Source organism: Calypte anna, chromosome 2 (genome assembly GCF_003957555.1).
Source record: "Calypte anna isolate BGI_N300 chromosome 2, bCalAnn1_v1.p, whole genome shotgun sequence".
Classification (NCBI taxonomy): Eukaryota; Metazoa; Chordata; class Aves; order Apodiformes; family Trochilidae; genus Calypte; species Calypte anna.
Window position 1 is genome coordinate 2,618,360 of NC_044245.1, and position 17,420 is coordinate 2,635,779.

Consider the following 17,420-nt stretch of genomic DNA (forward strand, 5'->3'; position numbering starts at 1 on the left):
AAGCCAGGTTTTCTTAAGAGAGTTTTGGAGGGTTTGATATAATTTCTACCAACTGCTACTTGTTTCATCCTACTCAAGCTCCACTGGATTTTTCCAAAATGAGGCTTTCCTCCCCATTTTTTCCTTCAAAGATAAGGCAAACATCAGAAAATGCTGGAACTAAACATGCCCCTGCACCCAAAACACACACAGCGTGGTGGTGGGAGAAGAAGAAAAATAACCCACATATGGTTTACCACCCTAGGTCAAAAGGCCAAGAAGACAAGTTCTCCTGATTTCAGAATGTTAGTATATTTTATACACTGCCTATACATTTAACACATGTGCCTCACTACTATTTAGTTATTTATAATTTTTTTTTTTAACCACAGGAGAATAAACCTTGCTATTTACAATATATAACAGGCAAGTAATATATCCACATTAACATAAATACAATTTGCTTTTCGTGGTTATTTTTTTGTTGCTTTTTTTTGTGTGTGTGTGTGTGGTTTTTTTGTCGTGGCTTTTTTTCTTTGTTTGTTTGGGGGTGGTTTTTTGTGTGTTTTTGTTTGGTTGGTTGTTGTTTTGTTTTTTTTTAAATACTTACAGAAAGCATCCAGGCTTCAGTGCGTGAGTTATAATACACAGAAGAGTTCTTTCACTCAGTAGTTCATTCACTCTTTGCCTCTTTTTTCTAGACTGGACTTTTTTCCAGTCTTTGACTGGTTGCCTTTTTGCCCACCCATCTCTCTCTCTCCTCCCTGCTGCCAAACACACCAAGCTACCCCAATCCCACCCCATCCAGGCATTTGCTCTGTGAGGATATTGATGCCAACACTGTCCTCTCTTCTGCATCTAGGGACTCATTCTCCTCTCACACCAGTGCAATGTGGACTTACTCCAGCGAGGTCAATGGAGACAGAGACACCAGTGAAAAGAAGGAAAATTAGGCCCATGGTTTAAATATAACAATAATAATAATAATAATATTAACAATAAAAATAATAATAATAATGCACATAGATTACGGCCCATTCTTTAATTAAGAACCAACGCGTTTTTTAAAAAAAGAATGGAGCCAGAAATAGCAATTCAGACCCCAAAATCCTCCCGTTTTGAGCAGGTGTGAATCTGGCCTTACTTTGGAGGGGAAGAGCTATTCTAACACACACACAAAAACGTAACAGTGAGTTTGCACATACATGTGAGAGAGAAGAGAGAGACAGAGGGAGAAAGAGAATTTAACATAATACCACATTGAAACCATAAGAAGGTCCTTCTGAAGGGCTTTACAATAAATAAATGCTCGTTCAATATTTATATATATATATATATTTAAGTGCCAGCATGTGTGTATCTACATACACACGTGCACACACACTGAATAATAGGTTTCTAGTCAGTTTAGTTTTTAAACCATTAGATAAACTGCTTGGGAGGGACTTTCAAAGTGGTGCATCTCCCAGAGGCCACGAGACCTTCCTGCAAACCTCCTGCATCAAATGCACAACCATGTGCTTGCCACAGTAAAAGGGACAAACACCCTGCACAGATTCTTCCTTTTCCAGCACTACTCCAACCTCCAGAATTGTACAGCAAAGAAGAAAACATATAAAAAAAAAATTAAAAATAGAGAGAGACAGTATGCTTTATTTTGCAGGACCACAGCACTACTGTCCCTCCCCATTCCCCCACTTCAGGATTTGATGCCAGGCTGGACTGCAGGTATTTGTTACCAAGAAAGAAAAAAAAAAAAAATTTTCTCCTCCCAGTAGATGCACGTGAACAGCTTAAATATTAGTGGCTACCATTTGGGGAAAAAATTAATCATAAAAAAGAAAATAAAAAGAAAAAACACATATGAAAAATAATGGTCCATCTTGGAAAATTCCTTTCTTTTTACTTGGCTGAAATCTACTACTGCTTGAAAACCTCCAACCAGCTTTCCTCTTTTGGAAACCAGATCAATGGCTTTTATAAAACTGGTGGAAATTGCTACTACTGGACAATAAAAAATTGCTACCAAACCCAAAACAAGATGCCTTTTGCTCTCCAGTGTTTCCTCAGAAAGCTTTGTTGAGGCATTCACTGGCTGCTTCTAATCCCCTTTTAGATGACTGACGGATAAGGCCACATCACATCCTGAATTATAAGTATCCTTTTGAAAGGAAAAAAAGAAATGCTGAAGGTTGTCATGTATTTCACAGATCTACCACTGCAGTCACTTTCTGGCTTCTCTGGCCACTTGATAGTTTGTCTCTTCACTGATTACTTATTCCAAATCTAATAGCTGGTTACCATTTAGCAGTTGTATTTTTAAAATACAGTTCTTGATCTAGTGGTTAAAAATAATTATTATTAATAATAATAATAATAATTAAAAAAAAAAAACTTAAGGTCATAGGGTTTACATACAGCTTGTGTCATGTACCACTGCCATGGTTTAGAGTAAATGGAATGATGACCGGGTAAAAGAAAAGTCAGCTCCTCCAGAGGTCTGATCCAGTCCAAAATAGCTGCTGTACCACACAAGACAGCAATGCCTTCTGAGATACACTCAAATTTCTCTTGTTCTACTCAGAAAGACATGTTCCATGTTCAGCTGGCATAAGCCTAAAGTGTTCCAGTTCAGATTTCTGAAGCAGTTACCACAGGGTGAATTAGATCAACAAGAGGTGGGAAGAGAGAGAAAAATAAATCATGCAGAAAGTGAAAATCAAACAAAAAGATTTAGTGGTTTAAAAAAAAGAAAAAAAAAAAAGAAAAGAAAAATAAAAATTAAGACAGCGGCAGTGCTAAAGAAAGGATGTTTGAAGGAACTGGTTTTGAAGAAGAACACATGATTGGACTGAAGGGGACAGGCACATCTGGCTTTCTAATGCCTTCCCAACCTCTTTCTTGGATGTGTTTCTGTCTGCAACGTGGTGGACCCAACATGTTTTGAGCTGGATTTGGTGATCAAAGAACACAGATACAGAGCTGTCACTAAAGAGCTTACCCCCCCAAAGGCTCTTTTGGTCAGAGCCTTCTTTGCACCAGGGCTGTTCCTGCTTTCCCTACCCATTTCTCTCCAGTTTTAGAAGGAGGGGGGAAAAAATTATTGACCACTACCCGTACCATCACATTCTGAGCAGAAAGATTTTTCTTTCGTATCTGCTTAGCTCTTCAAGCAGTTGGGTAAGCTTCAGGAATAAAATGGTAAATGTTATTTATGTCAAAGAGAATATCTTAGCCCAGAAGTTCATGGAGGGTCGGTGAAACCATCAAGATGTTCCAAGGATGAATGATTCGTCAAACTGCGTGGATGACCAAGGTGAAGGTCAACTGGTGTCTAACCCCAGTGTGACAGGCACTTATTTCCACATGGTTGGACCTCATTAAAACTCAGTCTACAGGAAAACAAAACAAAAACAAAACAGCAACACAGCTGGGTCACCTGTACCCTACAAAGTGCTTATGTCTCAACATAGCTTTCAGATCCCAGAAGGTCAATCAAACCCTGTTTGTCTCCATATGTAGTTCTCATAGATCTCCCATCACCGAGGGTTGCCATCAAGCAGAAGACATGTCAGTCAGTCTTTGCAGGTGTAAACCTCCTCTCTCTGGGTGCATTGCTTGCATTCCACATAGCAGCACCACCGGACCTGGCACTGGCAGGGGCGGGTGACCACCCGGCTCTGCGTGTTGTGCCCTCGCCCGCAGCAGATGCTGTCACAGTTCTTGTCTTTGTAACATTTCCTTCCCGAAGTCCCAGGAGAGTATCTGCTCATCATACAGAAGCTCGGGGAATCGTCAATGTAGACAAGATCTGTAGTCCTTGGGATCTGATCACTGTGACCAGGGATGGATTTCTTAGGTGGGGAGATGTCCCCTTCCCCGGTGGCCTCGTTGGTGGTGCTGCCCACTTTGAGGGATGTCTCGTACTTTTGCTTCAGCTGCTTCCCTATTTCATGGAATGGAGAGAGCTGCCTCCAGCACGTTCGGACAGTACAGGACCCAGATACACCGTGGCACTTGCAGGTTGTCTCCACTCCAGCTTTGATGACCTGCAGACACACACAGCCCCAAAAGAAAATCCGTTACGGGGGAAGAAATCAAGGCACAGAGCAAAAAATATCCAAAGGTTTGTTAGGAGACACTCTGGAGGCACAAAGTTGGCAACAACACAAAACTGTCCATTGGAAGAGGGCAGAAAACACACCCTGCAGAAAATACTTGTTTTGGAAGGATCCCAGTTTCTAGAAATGTGACATCTACCTACCAGAATATTGCTTTAGTGGGTAGTTAATGCTACTAGTAAACCACACAAAAGCACTCATCTACTTAGGCAAAGATCTGAAGCTGTGGTACACCTAAGAGTTTAATGTATATTTTAACACCTATTTATATATTTTAGTAAGCACGAAGATATCAGATGTAACAAAAGCGGAAGGAGGTGGTTTAGTGAAGAGGGAGAGCATTGCTTTAACACACACAAATGACATCAGCGGGATAGCACATGCTCCAGAACATGATTCTGGACATAGAGAAACCTTCTCCATACCACAACAGGCAGGATTCCACTTTAAACTCATCCACTTCCCAGTTAGTAGCAGTGGAAACATGGTTAAGTTGGGTTGTTTCCACCAGTAGTGACTAGCCACAGCATCCAACAAGTTTACTTTGTGTTTGAGAAAAAAAAAAAAATTAAAAAAAATCACATAGGGCAGAGCTGGTAGAACCCCATGCTTACATAAGAGATGGAGAGAATGGAAAAAGGTTATTTTTAACAGAAAAAGCAGCATGGGAAGGAGAAGCAATATTAGGTTGGCAAGAGAAGAAAGCAAAGAGTCAATGGTTTTTCATCTTGGAGTGAGACAAAAGATGGTGACAGCCCCCAGGTGCTGAAAAGGAACCCAGGACCATAAACTGACTGATGCTAACCAAAAGATCTCATCCTTTTTGACTCAGGCTGCCATAAAGATCCAACAGCATATCCCTAAAAGTCCCACCTGAATGTTCTCCACCTTCTCTGTGGTAGGTCTACATTTTGGACTCCTCCATGGGAAGCATGGGAGCAGACACACTATTTGGGTAATCACAGATAACTTGAGTTTTGTCCACAGGTTATAACCAAACATTTGTAATTCTACCTCCCTGATCTTCAACAAAAATAGTCTATGATTTGAGGTAAAATGGGTACCACCATCCCTTAGAGCAGCAAGCAAGAACAGAGTTTGGTTTGTAGCGCTGCCTCCTGACAAAGTACCAGTGAAAGTGTCCTTCTTTTGGGGCATCTACAGGATCTGAACCTGAGTTTTGTCCACAGGTTAAAACCAAACATTTATAATTCTACCTCCCTGTTCTTCAACAAAAATAATCCATGCTTTGATGTTAAATGGGTTGAGGTACCACCATCCCTTAGAGCAGCAAGCAAGAACAGAGTTTGGTTTGTAGCGCTGCCTCCTGACAAAGTACCAGTGAAAGTGTCCTTCTTTTGGGCATCTACAGGATCTGAACCTGAGTTTTGTCCACAGGTTAAACCCAAACTTTTATAATTCTACATCCCTGTTCTTCAACAAAAATAATCCATGCTTTGATTTTAAATGGCTTGAGGTACCATCACCCCTTAGAGCAGCAAGCAAGAACAGAGTTTGGTTTGTAGCGCTGCCTCCTGACAAAGTACCAGTGAAAATGTCCTTTCTTTTTTGGGGCATCTACAGGATCTGAACCTGAGTTTTGTCCACAGGTTAAAACCAAACATTTATAATTCTACCTCCCTGTTCTTCAACAAAAATAATCCATGCTTTGATGTTAAATGGGTTGAGGTACCACCATCCCTTAGAGCAGCAAGCAAGAACAGAGTTTGGTTTGTAGCGCTGCCTCCTGACAAAGTACCAGTGAAAATGTCCTTTTTTTGGGCATCTACAGGATCTGAACCTGAGTTTTGTCCACAGGTTAAACCCAAACTTTTATAATTCTACATCCCTGTTCTTCAACAAAAATAATCCATGCTTTGATTTTAAATGGCTTGAGGTACCATCACCCCTTAGAGCAGCAAGCAAGAACAGAGTTTGGTTTGTAGCGCTGCCTCCTGACAAAGTACCAGTGAAAGTGTCCTTCTTTTGGGCATCTACAGGATCTGAACCTGAGTTTTGTCCACAGGTTAAACCCAAACTTTTATAATTCTACATCCCTGTTCTTCAACAAAAATAATCCATGCTTTGATTTTAAATGGCTTGAGGTACCATCACCCCTTAGAGCAGCAAGCAAGAACAGAGTTTGGTTTGTAGCGCTGCCTCCTGACAAAGTACCAGTGAAAATGTCCTTTCTTTTTTGGGGCATCTACAGGATCTGAACCTGAGTTTTGTCCACAGGTTAAAACCAAACTTTTATAATTCTACATCCCTGTTCTTCAACAAAAATAATCCATGCTTTGATGTTAAATGGGTTGAGGTACCACCACCCCTTAGAGCACCAAGCAAGAACAGAGTTTGGTTTGCAGTGCTGCCTCCTGACAAAGTACCAGTGAAAGTGTCCTTTTTTGGGGCATCTACAGGATCTGAACCTGAGTTTTGTCCACAGGTTAAAACCAAACTTCTATAATTCTACCTCCCTGTTCTTTAACAAAAACAGTCTATGCTTTGATGTAAAATGGGTACCACCACCCCCTAGAGCAGCAAGCAAGAACAGTTTGTTTTGTAGCGCCGCCTCCTGACAAAGTACCAGTGAAAATGCCCTTCTTTTGGGCATCTGAAAAAGCAAGTAAAATAAATCCCCCCCTCCCCTCCCACCTCTGTCTGTTATGGCATCTGCCAACGTTGTGGCCTCCCAACAGCAGAGAACTGGCTCCAGTCCACTTCCTGACCATCCGGTTCTTAATTATTTGGCGGCGTGAGTCCTGCTGAGCACCATGGGCAAATGTGCAATAGGTCATGGGCTGAGAACTGGGGGTCTGGCCTAATCCTGATATTACAGAGACATTTTTAGAAAGACATGATGCATAATACGGCCTTCAGCAAAGCCTGGCCAATGGTCACACTTCATTCCTGTGACAGCCAAGACCTTTTCAAATGCAATCCAATAATACACAGTAGCACTCAAATGAGTGACGGGTTACAGGGGGAGATGTGTTACTGCTTATAGGACTCAGCTGGGCCAGCCTGGTTAGGGGCTGTCACGCTTTGTGTGCCAAAGTGTCTAGCCAACTCTGCAAGAAATCCCACAGTGTTAGACAAGAGCGTACAGAACACATTTCAACACGGAGGGGATAAAAAAAATTAAAAAAAAAAAAAAGTCCAACCCAAAACAACCCTCACCCGCGCTGTCCTTCCTGTAAAATCATGGTCGGCCAGAAGTGAGAACTGAGCTCATGAGAAACAAAGCTCCTCTACCTGATTTCACGCCCAGACCATCAGCAAACTGGGCAAAATTGTTGAGATACTTGTAAAAGGGCTGCACACTAAGGTCATTCATCAGTTCAGGCTTTTCTCAACCCTTTCACCTCCCCCCAGCCCATTTGCATCTGCTCCACCTGGAAAAGGAGACAACCACCATTGTACAGGAGATGGGAAAGTAAGGAACTGGAATTGTCTCAGCTAGTAGACACACTCCTGTGAATAGGCTTGGTTGGATTTAGAGATGGTTTAGAGCATGGTCAGGAAACAGAGGAAGGAAATCTGGAGATGGGACTGTTCTCATCAGAGGCCACATCTCCAGAGTGCAGTGGGACAGCTGACATTGCAAGGCATCAGCCACATGGGCTTGGTAGATGTGGCACAACATGTGTGGAAATTGCAGTTCTGGATGGATTGGCAGCAAGCAGATGGCAGCAGAACTTCAGTCAGGAATAGACACGCAGGTTTAGGCAGCTGGGTCACACCAACCAGCCAGAGCTGACCTCACTGAGACAAGACATTTGAGTTCAAATGCCTACATTTGAGCAGAACCTTTAAATCCCTGCCTGATTCAGTGGGGCCAAAGCAGTTAGAGGATCCTGCAGGGAAGATGACACTTGAACATGCTCAACCCAACAGCTCTCCAGGCTCCATCAACTGTGCTGACTACATCTCCACCTCCTAACAGAAGCCTGGGGACCCTGCTCACATGGAAACACCTCAGTTTACACATCTTAAAGCTGCCAGCAGAATCCCACCCTCTGGGCTGAATTCAGATGTCTAAATATCAGCACCCAGCATTGTCTGAGGTACTGTAAAGCACTACACTTCATCACCAGCTGCTCCACAAGCACCATAAAAGTGTCTCAGAGGACACTGATGTAGGAGAATCCTACCCTCTTTGCCTGAGTTTAAACAGTGATGAACAAAGCCCATCATGCATCACAGACTGTCTTTTTTTTTTTTTTTTTTTTACCTGCTTCTAGCAGTGGCTAGGACAGTTTAGATGTCATGCACCAGTGGACCAAAGCTTAAAAGGTGTCCATTGTCCTCATTCTTATGAATGCAAGAGTTCTTTAAACTCAGCATGTGCATTCATATGGGATGCAAGTGTGGTGCATCCCAACCAGCCTATAAACCTTTTCCTTGAAGGACTGGGAAGGGTTCAAGGATGTTACGAGGCAGCTATAGTGGAAATCTTAGAATAATTCCTTCCTCTCTGCCTCTCCTGCTGCTGTCAGACATGATGCAGCCACTCAAGGCAATGTGTGATGGAGAACTTCTGCCTACAGGCTCCTAAACACCCACGAGCCAAAATGAATCTTGTCAAAGCCCTGCTGTTTCTCAACTCATTCCTCAGGACCTTCCTCTTCGTGCAGGCTCCTGTTAGAGGTGCTCAAACCCACCCGAGTCCTTCAGGAAGCAAAACAAAACTTATCCAGGTCAGCAGGTTCCTTGGAATAGTACTGGAGAAACTTCTCCTGGCTAGCTCCTGGGACAAATGGGTAAATATGTAGATCATGTTTTCAAACCTGGAGTGGCTTCCAAGATAGAATGACTTAGCTTTTATTACCTAAAAACTCGAGGGCACATGAGGCAGATGAAAGATTTTAGCAGAAACTTGTCATTTGAAGAGCCATAGATAGCTCCTGGTTTCTTTTCAAAGGACATCATACTCCAGACCCTGACCTGCCTCCACCCTACATAGACTTGAACCTCTCTTGAACACAGGTGGAATGATTGTATTTCACCTACATGGAAGGTAAGTTGCCACACACAGGTTTCCTTTTTGTCACAATCTTGAAGCAAAATGGATTTGCTTAAATCCAAAGCACAGAACATTTCCTGCTCCCCATGGCCTAAACACTGGAGCTACCACACATTGGCAGAGTTGTGATAACTCAGGAGTAGCAACACAAATGTGCATTTGAATCCTCATTGTGTTGTAAAGAGCTTCTAGCAGGAAAGCAGAGTTGAACATTGACAATAGTGGGTCAGGGATAGCATCGAAATTATGTCCTTTCACCCTCCTCTGAACAGCCACCTGGCCTGGTGGTCTCACAAATAGAAGTTAGGGAGGGAAATTAAGCTCTTGGAGTAAATTAATCTGTTTGGCTTAGGACCACTGACTCCCATTGATCTTGTCGTGAGAATAACAAATACTGACACAGGCAGAACAAGGAAAACAATCCCGATAGAGCAAAACCAAACTGTCTTCATTGCTGCTAAAAGGAAATTAGATAGCACTGCAGGACAGGATGGCTTTAGGAGAGCCACAGGGAACAGGGATCACAGCAGAGCATTGCTATGCAACATGTAATCCTCCCTCCCAACAATGGTTCGCTACGAAGCTCAGACGAAGTGCCCCCATAATGATCAGTCTCAGACATGCTGCAACACACAATTTCTCAGTGTTTTAGCTGAAACGCTGAGGACAGATTCCCATTCATTCCCAGCTGGGTCACGGGGCTTTGGCTGTGGTTTTTCAGACAACTCTTGTCTGGGCAGCAGCAGTCCGGAGCGGACGCGCAGCCGTGGGAATTCCTCGGTTATAGCTCTGCTGTCGTCATGGCTGGTCTGCAGCTCCAAGGCTTCAAATCATTAGTTATGGTTTGAAGGAGAGGAGGGAGCAGATGAACCCTCCTTAGAGCTAAGCTCATCCAGGAAAAAGCCTGCCCTCATCTAGGCTGACTTCAAGTAAGGGCTTGGGGATGCTTCTTCACAAATCAAATCTCTTCCGTCTTCTATATGAACATCCTCCCTCTATCTAAATCTCTCAGCTCAAGTTTTAAAGTTTGTTTGGACACCAAAAATGGTTTCCCCATTTCTTCACAGTGCCCAAATGACTAGACTTGTCCCTTAACATTTCCCCAGCCTTGGCTGAATTATATAAAAATTCACAGATTGGTAGGAGTTTTCTTTTTCCTTCTTCTGTCTTATTAAAAAACCCCTTCTTCTTCTAAACCCGTTCTCAAACTTTTTTTTTCACATTTTCCCTTTCTACTACCCTTCCTTCTTTAAAAATATGACTGTTCATACTTTAGAGGACTATGCATTAAAATACTAACACTTAAACATAAAATAACATAACCCTACTTTAAACTGTGCACTTGAAAAGTACTTTCCCCCTTCAGCACTTTCCAGTGTTGATTTCCAGACCCTAGAAAGACTAAGGTTAATCTCAGTCTGAAAAAAAGAAGAAAAAGGGGATTATGGATTCCTACCTGTCATGACCTGTAGCAACTAATACTAGTGGTGGCCCTGCAAACTCATCTACATACAAAATCATCAAGGCAGAGTCTCAGGGAGGTGGCTATTTGCTAGGTTCTATGCTTAGATTTCCTTCTGCAAACACACCCCTAAAGAAACTACCAAAAGGATGTAATCTGTCTCCTTTATTCATTTTTTCCCATGCACCAACTGTTTTAGTAAGCTCATTTGGACATGTCTCATCAAAACAGAGCAATTGTGACACTTTTTCAGGCTCCAGGAGAACAGAAGGATTAGCATTTAACCTTGTCAGCTTGACAAACTCTGGAGTTTGACTGGAATCATGTTTATTAGTAGGAACAGTATGAGATGGGATGGGCAGTGCTTGTAAACACTGTCTCTGCAACAGGAGACCAGGGGGCAAGTCTCTGCTTCTCTACACCCGTGTGTGACCTTTAGTAAGTCACTTAATCTTTCTGGGTCTCAATTTTCCCTCTGTAAAATGGAGATACAGAAATGAAGAGGGTGGTATGCTCTGGTAACGTGTTACGTGATAGCTCGTGAAGTTCCTCAGACAGATGATAGCTGGGAAAACATCTACCTGATATGGAGAGTCTGTCTCCAGCCCAGGAGGCATGTTCAGCCCTTGAGATAGATCCCTGCCAGCACCACCTAAGGGAAAAAGCTTCACATGGACTTCCAAACCAAACAAGTCAACAAGAAGGAAGAGTTTGTCCACCTCCCACTTTCCTCTCTGGAGCATCCCCTATTGATTAGGAAATGCAGGCATAACAGGTTTCAGGATGGGGCTGGGTTGAAAGTTACAGCAACAAGGATGCAAAGTAGATGAAGTCCTGTGTCCAGCTCTGGAGGTCACAGAACAACAAAGCATGGACCTGTTGGAGCAAGTCCAGAAGTGGCCAGAAAAATTATCAGAAGGATGAAACATCACTCCTATAAAGACATCCTGAGAGAGCTGGGGTTGTTCAGTTTGGAGAGAAGGTTCAGGGGAGGGCTTATTGTGGCCTTTCAATATTATCAGAAAGATGGGGTTATTTTTTTTAGCAGAGCCAGTTGTGGTGGGACAAGGGGTGATGGTCTTAAACTAAAAGAAGGGAGATTCAGACTAAATATAAAACCTTTGACAATGAGGGTGGTGAAACACTGGCCCAGGTTGCCCAGAGAGGTGGTAGAAGCCCCATCCCTGGAAAGACTCGTTGTCAGGTTGGATGAGGTTCCGAGCAACCTGATCTAGTAGGAGATGTCCCTGCTTATGGCAGAGGGTTTGGACTAGGTGACATTTAAAGGTCCCTTCCAACTCAAACTGTGATTCTACAATAAGGATCCTTCAGGAATGTGTATATAGTCTGAGTAGACCAAAATATGTGTTGATAGAATGTAAAAACACTTAAGGAAGCTTCATGAAGGGAAACAGCTTCCAACCTGCCTGAAAAGAGACTGTTCTAGAAATAAGAATTTTCTTATTCTCCATTTCTGTTCTCCAATAGTTTTGGACTAAACACTCTTGGCTCTCAAGGAGACTCTGGTTTTACCCCTGACTTTTGGATCCAGGAGGCAAAGACTCGCTTGTATCCCTCCTTCTGGAAGGATAAAGGGTAAAGGGAATGACAACATGACAATTTTTTTTATTTTTTTTTTTTCTGTGGGTAACAGCAGCCCCCTTTAATAGTGCCCCTTGGATCTGTAAGACATGCTTGACCAGACATACCTCTGGAAGAGGTCAGCACTCCTGGGATTAAGAAACTTAGCAACGCTCCAGAGAGGGAGTTGGAAAGTCATGTTTAATGATACTTTGCTGAGAAACTGGGCAAATTTAATTAAAACATCACTTACTCAAGCCCAGTGGAACTAATTGACTGCTCTAATATTCCAGCTTTTCATTAATGGGTTACAAAAGGGGGCTGCACTTGTGTGTACAAGGTGGTTAGAAAGGGGGGGGGGGGAGGATTTAGTGAAGAAGAGAGCTTTAGCAAGGCTGCCTCTGCTTCATTTAATATAACCAAGAAACTTCATTGCTGGCAACAGAGCTTTAATACAGTTGACTTCTCTCCCCATCACTGCCCCCCCATCCCCTTGACACACATCTCCCTCCCCATCATACACCCTTCTCCACCCAAGACCCCTCTGAAAGAATAGCTGAATGAGCAGGAGTAGATTTGGCAAAGGAAGGGAAATTGCTTTTTTAATAAGTGGTCTATTCAGAGCTCCTACTTTTCAATAAAAGAGAAGGCTGGGGAAGTCCTGGTCTAATTACCTCATCTTCAAGCTAGACAAGCTTGCCCTTTCATTAACGACTGAGGTCATATCATATAACTTTGTGAGCCATCCTGGGCACAACATGTTCAGTGATTATTTCACTGTTGGCGGCAAAATTACAGTCAGCCCATCAAGGTTGTGAAGAAAAAAACCAGAAAAAAACACAGAAGTAAAGTAATAATTGAGAACTTCTACCAGAAGACACGAAAATGAGGTGGGATAGGATAATGTCACCCTCTCAGAAATGCACTGATTGTTTCCTAGTGTGACACCATGGAGAAACTGTCGTGCTGGTATAGTGCTGGTTGCCAAATCAGTCAGTTAAGAACAGGTCTTTTTTTGTTTTTTTCCTGTGTCTCAAGGGACTATTTATACATTTTGCCCTGGTTGGGAGTAATAAGATGGGAAGGGTTACGTGTTGTTGAGAATCAGTGAGAGACCACCAAGCTTGTACTATATCTGTGATATATCTCGACCTTCTTGATGAAGGCACGCGTGGACATCCTTACACAGATTAAGGACACCAGCACAGGCTGGCACTGCAGAAACTGCTAAGTCCTCAAAAAAAAAAAAAGTCCCCTTGTCCATTCTCAGCCCAGTCTGAAAGATTCTGTAATGCAGCAAAGGTTTTGGTCTGTGCACGTGTGGCTTCAATAAATAAAATCACATAAAATCAGTTTGATTTGAAGAAAAAAACAGCAGGTGCTGAGCAGGAGTTCAGGAGAGCTGGCTTCAGTCTCCTGCTCCATCACCAGCTTGCTGGATAACCTGGGAAAAGGCACTAAGTTTGCACCTCAATTCCCTCTTGAAATAGCTGCAAATGTCTTTTTGGAACTGCCAGGGACATTTAACACACTGGAGGCCATAAGAGCATCTTATGAGTGGTTCAGTCCTTTGATTCACAACAAATACATAGGAATTATTGCCCAAATAACCAACCTAGGTTAGTTCAAAGTGGTTGCAGACTTTCAGAGCCAGTAGGTTGGCATCTCTTGCTATCCAATGGTTGGGAAATCTACAAGGCACTGCTTAGCTGAGGGGCAGCTTCCATGGAGAAAGGCAAGAAGATAAAACATCAGGAGTTTCATCTTTAACCCATTGCCTTCATCAAAGAAAATACCATTAAATTCATCAAGGGAACCTCAGTGCCTGCAGAGAAGCTCTCATCCCCCCCTATCTCTGCACTGGCAGTGGGGCCAGGAGGAAAGCAGCAGATTGAACCTGCCATTCATCGACACAAGAGGGTAAATAATGTCAGAGACAACCAGTCAACCACATCAAGGAGGTCAATGTCAGGCTTCAGATCACTTTTGATATTGTTAGCAAGCATTGCAGATTCTGACCTCACAATTACAAAGCCAGCAGTGGTTCTCAGCTCAGACTTAAAGGTCTCTGATCATCTTAATGACATCATATGATGCCAATGATTTAGGTCCACACATCCTGCCTACATAGCTGGATGTTCTCCTCATCTTGAACCCCCATCCTCTCAGAAGTTTCCCTCTCAACATGCAGCTTGTTTGCTCTCTGCCTGGCTTCAGGGTGCTGTTGTGAATCTCTTGGGCTTCTTGGCTTGCCTTTCAACCAGACTAAGGTACAATCACTCTACAGGCACACACAGAGCAATCATTTCAACCACTGCTGCCGATGGGCAAGGAAAGCTGTCAGGCAGCAATACCAACTCAACAGACACGGCGTGGGTGGCCAAAAATAGGAACACTGCAGCAAAGGTCTTTGACTTGGATTGCCATGAGGGCTCTCAGTGTCTGGACAACCGTCACAACTGTTACTCAGCTGTTTAGCTGCAGATATTACACCAGTGTTTAGAAACCACTGCCAATGGCCAGGGTCTGACTGTGCCAAGTGGAGGCAGAGGATGCAAGAGAGTCACTGACATCACCCCCTCCGCTGGGAACCAGCTCATAATGGGATCAGGACAAGAGAAGGATGGGAAGAAAGGGAAAATTTCTCCCTCCAGCTCATCTGTGGTATTTATTTTGCTCAAAGTCACATAGGCAACGTAGGGGAAAGATGACAAAGAAGGACATCTAACCTAAATCCAAGAAGAATTCTCAGCCATAAGGGCAGCCTGACTGGAGCTACTGGGATGGAGAGCAATGGGAATTAGGTCAAGTCCCTCAAGGAAGTTTTTTAGCCCCACCACTGTTGGATGGGAGATGTTAATGGAGTTATGAGAACATTTCAATGACACAATTGAAATAAGAACATTTCAATGATGAGATGGTATTCAATAATACTCTTTTGATGAGATGGTATTATATGACCCTATAAAAGAAGGCAAGAAGGGACATATCTCACAGCAATCTCCAGCATGAAATCACAACCTCTATGGACCACCTTCTCCATTTTCAGTCCCATCTGCTACATAGCCAACTCCATGGAATTTCAACAGACTCCAGGGAACAACAGATCACAAGGATTAAAACAAATTTCATCACCCTGCAAAGCCTGTTTCACACACCAAAAGAGCTGCAACAGGAGTTCAGAGGCATTGAGCCTTTTAATCCAGAGGCAGAAAAGCTGTCAGCCAAAGCCAGACACCGGCTAAATCCAGGATATTTCTAATCCTGATCTCAGTGCTGTCTAGGAGCATCTGGTAGCAGGGAGAGGGGGAGAAGTTGGCTGGCTAGCACTCGCTGGTGGCATTTTCTGATGCCCCAGCTCTGTCCTGAGGAATGACATTTTATGCATACACATGGGAACAACTGAGCTGGGATGGCGATTCCTAGAATGCACAACTGGCTGGGCTGCATTTGCCTGGGAAACTGGAGACTCAGGTCCCCCCATCCCAGCCCCAACCCTCCATCCAATCACACGGACAATAACAAGGCTCAAAGGCTATTTATAGCCTTACAGTATGTCCCCCTTGGAGGTTGGTGCAATGAAACACTGATCCTAAGCACCTGTGCTGGCCAATCTGAGGGATTTTCATGTTGGAGCAGCTCTGGGCTAGGTACAGGCAAGCAGGTTCCAGGGGAAGGTGGAGAGGCCCTTCCTTTCCCCTTTCTTGCTGGGATGACCCAGCAATTCCAGACACTTTGGCCTTTCCATCAGTCCTATGGGGAGGTGTCCAGGCAAGAGGGTAAAGCCTCATGGGAGGAACATGGGGTAAGGAGCAGAAAGTCTTCCAGCTGAGAGGACAAAGATGGAAAAAGAAAAGGTGGTGAAAAAAAGGGAAAGGGAAAAAAATCCACAAACAAACATCAAAAGGTAAAGAGAAATGAAGAAAAAAGAAGAAAAAAGAAGAAAAATGAAGAAAAAAAAAAAAAAAAAAAAAGAAGAAAAAAAAAAGAAAAGATAAAAAGCAAAGGGGGTACTACACACCCAAGCACTGCAAACCCAGCAGTTCTAGGCGGGGTGGAAGGCTGCCATAAAATAAGGCTGAAAGGACTTTTAGGACTGAGGTGAGTCAGAGGATATTTCCACCCTGGTTCCTCGCCAGGTGTTTGCCCAGCCTGGCCAGGGAGATGCTACACTATCCATGCTCTACTGAACTACAGCAAGAAAAGCATCCTTCAGCCTGGGTTGTGGCAGCATAAATCCCTTCCTCCTTGTCCTACCTCATGTAAGCCTGAAGAATTTGCTTTTGAGATGTAAGACCCTCTCCTCCCTGTGGCAAGCCAGAAATCTTTCCTCTCACTTCATGTTTTCTAGACCTGGACAGGTGTGTTGGGTTTCTTCCTTCTGATCTCCAACATTTCTGCACACTTTGCTCGGGGTAGTGGTGGCATCCCCATCCGTGGAGGTATTTAAAAGGTGTTTGGACCTGGTCCTTTAGGACGTGGTTTAGTAGTTAGCTTATGGTGTTGGTCAAAGGTTGGACTAGATGAGCTTGGAGGTCTCTTCCAACCTAAAACATTCTGGGATTCTGCAAACTTTCAAAGAGTAGTGACAAAACCAGACCACAGTACCATAACTGAGACATCACCCCTCCAGCAGAAGGATCACTCCATGCCATTTTCCATCCAACACTCCTCTTTTCACACCCAAATTCAGCACCTTCTTGCCTCTCTCAAACTGACATCAACCCCCCCAGCACCCTGAGCACCCTGCAACGTACCTTCATGCCCACAAGGTTATTGTGGAAGTCCACCCTGGCTCGCAGGTCCTTGTTGGGCTTCCTCCCCAGGAATTCCTTGACGAACTTGTTGCTGTATTTCAGGTTGTCACCACAACCACCCCACTGCCAAGCCTCACGGTTCTCCAGGTCTGGGGCCTCATCACAGGTGCAACGCTCCATCCGCCCCGCACTGCACGCCTTGGCCATGGCGTGGGTCAGCCCAGCAGAGGAGATGGCATACAAGAAGGCTGTCTCCTTAAAACCTGCAGGAAAGAGGAGAAGGTGGCTTTCATTTGCAGCTGGAGCAAGGGTTCAAAAAAGAAAAAATGAAAATAATGAGGAAATTGAGGCAAAAACCCATTGTGAGAAGAGTCAAGCGTGATGAGCTCTGCACGCATCACCGGTGGTGGAGAGGACAAAGTGGAGGGCAAGGAATGATGGGTGGAGGTGGCATGAGCCAGGATTCAAGAATGCAGATGAAATCTGGCCATGCC

The 17,420-nt window shown here is 43.7% G+C and overlaps 1 protein-coding gene across 1 annotated transcript in view; it reads right to left on the minus strand.

Moving 5' to 3' along the window:
• Positions 1 to 2,775: 2,775 nt before the first annotated feature.
• WNT9A (Wnt family member 9A) overlaps positions 2,776 to 17,420 on the minus strand; it is a 58,452-nt gene continuing 43,807 nt past the window's right edge. Inside the window, exons 3-4 of the mRNA XM_030445438.1 lie at positions 16,927 to 17,189; positions 2,776 to 4,028 (exon numbers count right to left, since the gene is read on the minus strand). Coding sequence (XP_030301298.1) covers positions 3,555 to 4,028; positions 16,927 to 17,189 — 737 coding nt within the window. The 3' untranslated portion in view covers positions 2,776 to 3,554. The remainder of the gene's footprint in view (positions 4,029 to 16,926; positions 17,190 to 17,420) is intronic.